The sequence below is a fragment of the Bos grunniens genome, chromosome 4 (genome assembly GCF_055505025.1).
Source record: "Bos grunniens cultivar Pamir isolate PY7600 chromosome 4, Bosgru_T2T1.0, whole genome shotgun sequence".
Classification (NCBI taxonomy): domain Eukaryota; kingdom Metazoa; phylum Chordata; class Mammalia; order Artiodactyla; family Bovidae; genus Bos; species Bos grunniens.
Genome location: NC_141168.1, coordinates 100,728,302 through 100,740,386, shown reverse-complemented (window position 1 = coordinate 100,740,386; position 12,085 = coordinate 100,728,302). Strand labels below are relative to the sequence as shown.

General features: G+C 36.1%; 1 protein-coding gene across 2 annotated transcripts in view; it reads right to left on the bottom strand.

Moving 5' to 3' along the window:
* Positions 1–12,085, bottom strand: part of THSD7A (thrombospondin type 1 domain containing 7A) — a 546,002-nt gene that overhangs the window by 81,397 nt on the left and 452,520 nt on the right. For both annotated transcript variants that reach the window (XM_086397610.1, XM_086397611.1), the window contains exon 9: positions 8,670–8,785. In XM_086397610.1, the coding sequence (XP_086253736.1) occupies positions 8,670–8,785 (116 nt within the window). The remainder of the gene's footprint in view (positions 1–8,669; positions 8,786–12,085) is intronic.

Here is a 12,085-nt window from a genome sequence, read left to right as displayed (position 1 = left end):
CATACATGCAACAAAACAGCACCGTAGAGCTCAGGCCAGTTATACAGCCCTCAGATCAGAGTGCAATGGGAGAGCTATAGCACATGTTTAAAAAAATTTAATAAATAAAAATGGAAGCTTCCTCACCAGTAACTTGAGTTTGTAAATGTGGAACTTGAAAAGTTCATATGTATGTATTTATACCACTTATTGCATGTGGTGGGGATACATAACGCAGTTTCCATTTATCTTTGTATTTCAGCACTGAGAGCAATGGTCACACAGAGTAAAGTCTTAATAAATATTTGCTGAATGAGCAAACACATTAATTTCACTTCTCAACTGGATTATAACTAACATCTTCTGTTCTTTTTTATCCATTTTCTTATAGAATTATTCAGATGGGTACTAAGTCTGTTCTTTAATTTTAATTAAAAAAAAAAGGTATCACTTTCATTGGAAATAATGAGCAGGGGAAAAATAAAGGAATATTCCTGTAGTGTTTATACTTGAAAATACCTACCTAGGATAGGTACAGAAAAAAGGGATAACATATTTATGTGGTAATGGGCCACAGAGACTCAGAGGATATATAATCTCTCACTCAGTTACATACTTTTCAGTTATCTTAAGACATTCAAGGTAAATTTCACTGGAGAAGTTTCTTGATAGAAGGATTTAAAGGGCAGGCAAAACTAAGATGGGTTAAGCTGGAAGTGAGGTAGATGACAGGTGGGGCAGCATAGTGATAAGAAATTGAAAGGGAAACATTTCATGCAAAAAGTAAAATGTAAAAGCAGTTTTGAGCCCATCGGGGGTAATTCTAGAAGAGTACAGCTTGAGAGCATCAAAGTAGAAAAGGTGTCTCTGCAATATCCCTACCAGCCCTCAAGTCAATAAATGTAGTAAGAAAAAAAAAAAAAAGAAGCAAACAGATTGTGAGCAGTCAGGTGTATTATTTGATCAAAAGTATTGATTTTTTAAGATGAGTTACAAATATATGCATAAATGTTTTCCATCTTTAATAAAGCTCTTAAAGATAATTTGGAAAAGTTAACTAGTACACTGGTTTGAGGATTAAACTACTCTCTACTCAATACTGATGTTTATCAGGATTGATATTTCAAGACGTTATCACTAGAGAAGGGCTTCCTTGGTGGCTTAGGTGGTAAAGAATCTGCCTGCAATGTGGAAGACTTGGGTTCGATCTCTGGATTGGGAAGATCCCCCAGAGAAAGGAACCCATTCTAGTGTTCTTGCCAGAAGAATTCCATGGACAGAGGCTACAGTCCATGGGGTCACAAAGAATCAGATACTACTGAGTGACTAACACACACCCACACATACACATACACCATGAGAGAAGTAATTTCAAATTACTCTGTTCTTTCTGGAACCCTGAGCTACTCTGATCTTTCTTTCTACAATACTATAATATAATGTTACCTATCTAAAGTGATTTAAAAAGGAGGATAGCGCCCCATTTTCATAAGTTCAAGACTCTTATAAAATGTAAATTTTACCTATAGAATTAAATTTCAAAGAACAACCCCATTCCTGAATTACTTTTCTTTTGCTATTATCTATCCTCGAACATTCAACTTTTTAAACATTTTTAAATTGTGTGTGGAAGTCAGAGTAATTTCAATGGAGCTTGCCTCATTCCTATTTCATATCAAATAATGAAAAGCTAACGACATGTCATTGCTTTATTTTCCCTGCAACAAAAGACAAGTTTTCTATAAAACCATTGTATCTTTATTCTCAGTTACAGCAGTCTACAGGCAAAACAGAAAAGGCTTCTCCCAGCACACAAAGCATCTTGGCACTGTTGTTCAATAGCAACCTCCTCTGCCACCCCCTGGTCTTTCGTTTTTTCCCTCAATACACAATTATAGTTACTCTTTTTAAGTCTGAGTGTCTAGGTTTAGATTTCTGAAAGGCTTTTGTTCTTGGAGACTCAACAGAGAGCTGCCAAACAGAAGAGGCAGAGCTCACCTGCTGGTGGGGAGATGGTCTGAGCTTGGCCAAACATAGCCCCACCTCTCGGAACCTCTTGCTCACAGGATAGCAGATTCCTGAACTGGCATTCTTGCACTCCTTGGCCACTACCACCTAGGAGCTCCAGAGGAGACCAGTATCCTAGTGGCTCCATGCATTTTAATTTACAGCAGTTAATACCTTCTGCTGAGACACCATCCCAAATAAACATCTCACATACCTGACATTCGCCCTGATAAACTAGCAGTTCCGATTCCCCCTGCATCATCACCTGGATCACAGCATACATGCTGTGCACAACTTAATTCAATTTGTCAGTCTTTTCTATCTTCTAATCTTTCCACCATTGTACCCAAAGGTGAGAACAGGACATGGAACAACAGACAGGTTTCAAATCGGGACAGGAGTATGTCAAGGCTGTATACTGTCACCTGCTTATTTAACTTATATGCAGAGTATGTCATGCAAAATGCCAGACTGGATGAGGCACAAGCTGGAATCAAGATTTCTGGGAGAAATATCAACAACCTCAGATATGTGGATGACACCACCCTAATAGCAAAAAGTGAAGAGGAACTAAAGAGCCTCTTGATGAGGGTCAAAGAGGAGAGTGAAAAGGCTGGCTTAAAACTCAACATTCAGAAAAATGAAGATCATGGCATCCAGTCCCATCACTTCATGGCAAATAGATGGGAAAACAATGGAAACAGTAACAAAATTTATTTTCTTGGGTTACAAAATCACTGCAGATGGTGACTGCAGCCATGAAATTAAAAGATGCTTACTCCTTGGAAGGAAAGTTACGACCAACCTAGATAGCATATTCAAAAGCAGAGACATTACTTTGCCAACAAAGGTTCGTCTAGTCAAGGCTATGGTTTTTCCTGTGGTCATGTATGGATGTGAGAGTTGGACTGTGAAGAAGGCTGAGCGCCGAAGAATTGATGCTTTTGAACTGCGGTGTTGGAGAAGACTCTTGAGAGTCCCTTGGACTGCAAGGAGATCCAACCAGTCCATTCTGAAGGAGATCAGCCCTGGGATTTCTTTGGAAGGAATGATGCTAAAGCTGAAACTCCAGTACTTTGGCTTTGTCATGTGAAGAGTTGACTTATTGGAAAAGACTCTGATGTTGGGAGGGATTGGGGGCAGGAGGAGAAGGGGATGACAGAGGATGAGATGGCTGGATGGCATCACTGACTCGATGGACATGAGTCTGAGTAAACTCCGGGAGTTGGTGTTGGACAGGGAGGCCTGGCGTGCTGCAATTCATGGGGTCGCAAAGAGTCGGACACGACTGAGCGACTGATCTGATCTGAGCTAATGAACAACAACCACCAAAGGAGCACGTTGTCCATCAGCTTCGATCTTTTCTTAGAAATTTCCCTTCGCATTCTTTGCCAGTGGAGGCAGTTTCTACCTAGCCATTTCCCAGTCTTTTCTCGTCGCTTTAACGCTGTTGTAGTTCAGTCGCTAAGTCATGTTCAACTCTTTGCGATCCTGTGGACTGTATAGCACACCACGCTCCTTTGTTTAACCCCGTCTCCTGGAGTTTGGTCAAATTCAGGTTCATTAAGTGGATGATACTAACTAACTCAATAACATCTAACTCCTCTGAAGCTCCTGTCATTAATTTTACCATCATCTATCTACTCTGTGGCAGTCATCAACTAACATTTCATTACGTAATGGTTTTAGAATATCCCTCACTGTAATCCTTTCTCTTTCTACCCCTGCCACCACTCTGTTGGTTTGGGCATCCACACAGTTATCCTATTCAAGGCACTGGAGGCTCTGAATTGCTGTACCTCCTCAGCTCCAGTGACTTTTTTTGTGCATCTTGCATCAATTATTAGCTCTTCTGTCATCCCTTGATGATATCTTCATCAATATTTGTACATTCTCATCTTTAAACACCTTAATTTCTGGTCATTCCACCTAACCTTTCACTTTACCTACTATACTAAAGGTAAAAGTTAATTTCACTAAAATGCTTTACACTTCTAAAGGTTGCCAATCCACTCTCCCAAACACTTTTTTCTCTATATCATCCCCTTCATGACCCACTTCCATCCCAACCTACCTTAGATTCCATACTCCATTATTATTAAAAGTACTCCATTGAAAACACTCTTGACTTTCTGTTCCACTCTCTCTTTCTTGTGCTCTTCTAGAAGAGCCCTGACCTTGCTGCTGCTGCTGCTAAGTCGCTTCAGTCGTGTCTGACTCTGTGCGACCCCATAGATGGCAGCCCACCAGGCTCCCCCGTCCCTGGGATTCTCCAGGCAAGAACACTGGAGTGGGTTGCCATTTCCTTCTCCAATCCTGACCTTAATCGATGCTAATTATTTTCCTATACATTTCCTTCATTCAGGCAGCTGAACATGGCTGAATAAACAGTGGCAACTGTGTTGAGCAACTCCTTTTAAAATGCACAACTACATGGCTATTCCATATTGCCTATTACAAGTTCTATTACATGTTACTTGGCCACTTTTGCATTCTCCAAAATGATCTCACATCTTTTCTCTTACCTAACCTGAATCCTTCACTTGATCCTTCACAAGCAATCAAGACATTAGAATCATTAAATGTCTTTTCTGTCTCATACTACCAGAAAATAAGCTTCCTGATATCAGAAAAATTGGTTTCCCTGTTTACTGATGCATACATATGTGTGTGTATATATACATACACACACACACGTATACACAAACATCATGAAACTCACTACTCATTTTTATGTTCAATCAAAAACTAGAAATTGTGTCCTGCTATGCATGCAGGCTCAGGTGCTTCAGTCATGTCTAACTCTTTGCAACCCTATAGACTCTAGCCCACCAGGCTTCTCTGTCCATGGGGTTTCCCAGGCAAGCATACTGGAGTGGGTTGTGATTTCCTTCTCCAGGGGATCTTCCCGACCCAAGGATGGAACTGGCATCTCTTTCCTCTCCTGCATTGGCAGGAAGGTTCTTTACCACTAGCGCCACCTAAGTCTAATTCAATCTTCTACAACCGGCCTCAGTTTTCCAACTACACATTCTGACTTTCCCCCAGACATTCCAAGCTCCAGTGAGCTGGATCCCACTTTCTTCTGAACAGTCCATCTTTTTCATGGTCACTAAGACTTTTCCTGATGCTTTTAATCACCTGGGGTTCTTTTATGCATTCTCTCTTTCAAAAAAGTCTCTTCTCCCTTCTTTTCAGCAAGATTTCCCCTGATATTTGCTCCCACAATGGATTTTTCCTGTTTCTTCCCTAGAGCTCTTTCTGCTTCACCACTAAATCTTGTTACTGGGTCATCTAAGTCTTACATTATCTGATCTATGTAGAATAGTTCTGTATTTTAAATGAGATCAAAAGCTTCTTTGAAGCTCTTCTCTGTAGGGCCATCAAAGTGTTAGTTAAATACAGTAATCAATAAATTAGAAATGCAATATGTATTTATACATATATTACAGATGAGTATTAATTTAATTAATACATGCAGAGCATTTACAATTTGTTCCCTCATCTGTAAAATTTTTAAGTGCCTTATATAAGTTTAATTACAGTTTGTCATATAAAATTTTTTATATTTTATAAATGGTCAGAGAAGAGTAAAGCAGCTTTAGTGCTATAAAAAGCATCATCAGAGATCAAATTAAAAATCATGTTATTTAATTTCCAATTATAGGTTTTTAATAAGTTATATCTATTTTCTTCCTTTTCCAGACACAGATAATGCATAATAAAATAACAAATTCATAGGCTACTAAACTATTACCTAATTCTTGGACACATTTCAATATCCCAAATTAGTTTCAAATGAAGATATAATGAAATGAGAGATATTTACCTGATTCCTTATTTTTAGGAGGGCTATTCTAGAATGAATTTAATGGAATATTTCTGGTTTATTTCTTAAAATTTTTTAAAATATAATCACACCAGGCTTCTTTTTTTTTTAGCCACACCATGTAGCATGTAGGCTCTTAGTTCCCTGACCAGTGATTGAACCTATGCCCTCTGCAGTGGAAACACAGTCTTAACCATTTGACCCTACTTTATTTCCTTAAAAAAAGAAATATTTATTAGGGAAGTCCCTACTTTATTTCTTCAAATACTTAAGACCAAGAGAACTGTTATTTCAAAATATTTTACGCAAAATGAAAAAATGTCCAATATAAAGAAGAGGCAAAGTTTTTTTCTACTTTCAAACATTTTACTTTACAAATGTTAAAGTTCTGTGAAGTTATTAATCATGGTACTACAAATGTAACTGCATGTTTTGGAATTATTAGTAAATGGCTTACATCAATATAAAATATTAAGTATAAAAATATCCAGAATAAAATGTTCAAGCACATAAATTTCATATAATAAACAACCTTTTTCATGGTAATGGTGAATAACCAACAATTATCACAGAAACATCAATCTATGAGAAACTACAACTCTATTGCTGATTGTGACCAAACTAAAAGATATCATATGCTATTTAGTTTTTAAGAGAGTAAGGAGACAGAGTCAATTCTAATGAGGTGGATGAACACAGAACCTATTACACAGAGTGAAGTAAGTAAAAAAAAACAATTATCATATACTAATGCATATATATGGATTCTAGAAAGTTGGGACTGATGAACCTATTTCAAAAGCAGCAGTGGAGACACGGACACTGAGAACAGACTTAAGGACAAGGTTGGGCAGGGAGAAGAGGGTGAGAGGTATGGAGAAAGTAACATGGAAACGGACATTACCATATGTAAAATAGATAGCAAATGGGAATTTGCCGTATGACTCAGGGGAAAACAACCTCGGGGGTGGGATGGAGAGGGAGCTGGGAGGGATGTTTAAGTGGGAAGGGACATGGGTAAACCTATGGCTGATTCATGTTGATGTTTGGTAGAAACCAATGCAATAATGTAAGCAAATATCCTTCAATCAAAAATAAATTAAAAAAAAAAAGAAAGGGGATAAAAGAAGAAAATCTGGATAAAAATGACAGAGACATTGCTATATCAATAAGATTACAGTCATTAACATTTTTGAAGAGTTAATGCTAACTCTTTTTGTCCCAAAGCTTTTAAAATGCCTTAAAAGACTTTTGATCCAGTGGTTAAGAATTTAGAGGAATTGAGAGAGTAGCATGGAAACATATACATTACCATATGTAAAAGAGGTAGCCAGCGGGAATTTGCTGTATGACACAGGGAGCTCAAACTGGTGCTCTGTGACAACCTAAGGGGGTGGAATGGGGTGGGAGGTGGGAGGGAGGTTCAGGAGGGAGGGGATAGATGTATATCTATGGTCGATACATGTTGATGTATGGCAGAAATCAAGACAATATTGTAAACTGATTATCCTCCAATTAAAAAAAAAAAAAGAATCTGCTTGCCAAAGCATTGGACATGAGTTTGATCCCTGGTTCAGGAAGATCCCACATGCCATAGAGCAACTGAGCCTGAATGTCACAACTATTGAAACCTGTGCTCCACAAGAAGAGAAGACATCTCAGTGAGAAGTCCCAGCATGGAAAGAAAAGGAGCCCTTGTTTGCAGCAACTACAGAAAGTCCAGCAATGAAGACCGGGCACAGCCAAAAATAAATAGATAAATAAGATGTTAAAAAATGAAATAACAGAAAAAATTTATATTCTTGGTCACTTTGTGATTTATTTTATATATCAATGGTATTTAGAATAGAAAAAGCATAAAAAGGAACCCATATTTGAATTATATAAAATAACCACACAGCTAAAACAATCAATTATGAAGTTTATAATCTTATGTAATATCTTCAGGATTAAAAAATATATATTCTGGTAATTTAAAGCAGTTGTTAAACCAGAAGTTGATTCTTACATTAATCCCTATAGTGAGTCAAGAAGCATAAGTAGAAGCATAAAAGAAACTTAAGATAAACTACCTCTATTTGTCAGAAGAGTAAAATAGAAAGTAGGAGACAATGTCATTTGTGACACTGAGAGAAAAGGTGCTCACTTTCTGTACAGTCACCTAGAGGATGAGGACATCTTTCTTAGCGGCACTGAGAAAGGACCTTATGCATGTGGCATAAGCCCTCTTGGAGGAGGTTACCATTAGCCCCACTCTAGAGCTGCCAAGCAGATGACCCACAAACTGCAGGACAATTATGCCAAGAAAAAACCAAACCAAACTGGGAACAAATCCTCATCTTATAAATGCCTCATGGCATGTTAAATGTTGGCAGAGGTACACTTTGATCATTTCCCTCTTTCCTTTATTCCCATCCTTTGGGTCACATAATTGAATCTGTAGTGAATCTGGTCCCATGGCTATTTCTTGCAACTAAGTAGGTTGAAAACCATGAGTACTCATAAGATCATTTTGTATTCTTTTTGAAATACACAAGGCCACTACACATTCTTGTAGAATCAATGCTAAAGGAAACATTATGAATATAATAAAATCTAGAATATTTTCACTTAGATCTATATCACACAGTTATTTAAGTCCATTTTGGCATAAAACTCATTTGACTTACTCATTTGGTACTCTAAAACCTGTATTATTTTCTAGAAGGAAATCCAAATTTCATGGCATTTGTCCCAGTCCAGGATCACAGAGTCAGCCCCATGTAAGAATCAAAACATTGCTCAGCCAGAGGAACTTGGAGGTCTAGAGAGAGGGTTCCTGGGTGAACTGCCTTCAGAACTCTTCAGGGCATACCTTCTTTACATGAGGAAGGGCAAGATGTCCAGTCGCTATATGGTGTCACGATACAGTCCTTCCTACAAGGAAGCAGACAGGGTCGCACTGTTTCAGGTCGAAGGCTTTCAGGACACCTAGGAAGAGCAAAGGGAGATTACTAGGCCTCTGTACTAACCCAGAACCAGGTAATTTATATCTTTAGAATTTTTACTTCTAAAATTGCTAAACAGGCATCCATCTGTAGTATTCTACCTCCAGGATTCTTTCTACTTTTTGACAAGAACTATACAACTAAAATAATTCTTCTGAACTGAACCTCAATAAAGCTTCTCAAGGCAGGAAGTGAAAATTTAATTATAGTAATTGTGCTATGTAAGAGAAAATACAATAATTGTTCTTTATCCATTTATAACAATCTATTAATAAAACTGCACTTTCTAACATGCCTTATAAGAAATGTATGAAAGTTCAAATTACCAATTTAAGGAACCAATTCTACACCTTTATATAACTAAATAGGCTTATTGTCAATCATAATTTTCCAGGCTACTCTGTACTTTATAAAATATGTTTAGCAAAAAGTAAATTTATAATGGCATATTCTATACATAGTACATGCTCAAAAACCAATATTATATTTACAGCTATGAGTGTCATAAAAATAAGGAATAAAACAAAGTATACAGCTAATTAAGATAAACAATTTTTGTTCTGTTCCTGGTTTCATTCACTGTATTCTTATTTTTTCTTCCATTTTCTTCCAAGTTTTAATCTACTGGATTTTAAATATTTTAGGTATTTTTATAAATTATAATATTGTTACAAAAAGAGTGAATGAATATAAATAAAAAGAATCAATAAGTAATTTAAAGAAAAACAAAACACTGTGTTCTTGACATAAATTATAGTAAAATTAGCTTAATTATACTATCTTAAAACACCAAAATATAAAATATATTATTAGGGACACGAGAGAAAAATGACGACAAAACACTGAAATGCCTTATACTTTATAAGGTTTTCACTTCCTAGAAAAACTTTAGGAAGCTGAGGTATGAGTTTTAAATAAACTAGTTTGTTTATTGTGTACTTATTACATGATTTTTAAATTTCCCAATTCTCTTATGAATCTTCACAATCTGATTCCCAATTCTTTTATGAATCTTCACAATCTGATTCTACTATCATTAGCAATCAAATGTTATCAATACTAGTAGATGCATGCACATGAGGACAACAAAACATAATAACATAATTCATGTAACTAAAAGTAATGTTCTGATTCCTAAAAAATTTTCTTTTGAGGTGATATCATATCATCTCTGACAAGTAAGTTAAGAGGCAGTGAAGAAGTGAATCAATCAGTATAACTGTTGCTGGAATAACTTGGCAAATTAGTGAAAAATGGGATTTAAAAATACTCCCCATAGGAGAAGTCAAATTTCTTGTACGTCAAGATAAATTGTCTTTCAACAAGCAAGTTAATCAGGTTTTCAGAACTGAACTATGAGTGAATAAATCAACATCATTAATCTCCTTCCCATAATTTCTATATAGCACTCTGCTGACACTTCATTTTTGATATATCTATAAGTTTTTATTTATGTGTCCTATCTCATCCATAAGTATTACATTCTATTCAACTATACAGATACATGTTTTTTTTTTTTTTTGCTCACTCAGTAACACCAGCCTTTATTTGAAAGTGGATTTTAAAAAATACATTGGATTTAACATTTCAAAATGAAATATCCTCTCTGGTTTATGTTGAATATACGCTTGGATTTTCCTAACTGCTATGCCTACTCAAAGTCATGAACAGAAAAGAAATTTAGATAAGAATCATTAGAAGTTAATGTTTTGTTACAACTGAGATTATAACTAGAATTATAAGTTAACCTACATTCTTAACCAGGAAACATTATATGGCAAAACCTCACATATAATCATCCTGTTAATTCTTGTTGAAACTATTAGTAAGTATTATTGGAAGCATTCCTTCTCAATGAGGCAATTTTAGAACTCTAACAATGGGAGAGCATTACTCAATTACATGCTTTTCAAATTTTAGCTCTGAATAAATCAATGGAATTTACAATGCTATCACTGACAACCTCAAAAATTCTATTTTAGTTTAGAAATTTCCTCAGCAAGATATTTGATTAGCCGCGGAGAACAAAATTACCAACAACAAAGCTGTTAAATGAACAGAGCGATATAAATTATACAGCCTAGACCACAGCCAATGAAATGAATTCAGGCTTCCTTTGGTGAGGCAATTGGTTCAGTCAACATGCTTCTTTTCTCCTTTGTACTGTTTGTATTTAGTGTTTGTGGTTTAAATCAAGGAATTGATTTTCCCCCAAATCTTATTCAAGGTCAAATTAAACAGATGTGATAGGAGTTGAAGTTTGTTACTCGGAGGATAGATAAGATCAATAACATTGATTTTACCATTGCACAGTAATCTGTTTTATTAAGAGGACTTTAAAACAAGGTTTCTATTTGCATTTTTGTTTCAAATGCCTAGTACCGAAAAGCAGTCACTGAATTTTACCTAGCATATTTAGGCATAAGGGTAGTAATATTTTCTTTTGAATTCACAGTATTTGCTTTATTTTTTAGAACTTTAAGGGTAAAGGAAACTCATTTGATTTAACAAATCTATACTTGTATCCAGGTCATTGAATAAAGGCAGCAAGGGTAAAGCACATTTTTAATGGATTATTGTGGTGCTCTGACATGGGGCTTCAGGATATCCTTTCTATTGAATGATTTAATGACATTAATCCACCAAGCTTTACCACACACAGGCTTGCGTGTATGTATATCCACTGCTGAGGAAAAAACTCTCATAGTTTGCATAAGGGAGGAAAATATAACAGTAACATCTAAAGGGTAAATGAAACTGCAAAAGAGGAACAGAGTGAGCTTACCCATAGAAGCTCAGAACAATAACCCTCCAATCTGAACCATGACAAGTTGGTCAAGGTGATAACCCCCTGCAGCAAATATTTCTGCCTCTTTGCTTGTCGCAGCAAGTCCCACAATCCCCCAGCACTTGGGACTTCCGCTTATGCTGTTACTGCTATTGACTTTTAATATACTGCACATTAATATCCTTTGTTACATTCATCACAAATTTAGCATCATTTTTACTGAAATATTGGTTTGGGGCTACCTATGAAGCATATGGAATAGTTTCTCAATTTACTTAAATCTTTTGGCATATATTTTCTAGCTACATACTTGTTTGCTAGAGAACCCAGAGTTGACATATTGTATGTGCCTTGTAAGAAACAAAAAAAACCATATCAGCATAACTGGGCTAATCATTTGTTGGAGAAAATTAATAAATGTTATAAAAATACATGCAATGAGGAAGAAATCTCTATCATTGCTGATTTAGACAGCACCCATCTTTCAAAGTTCAT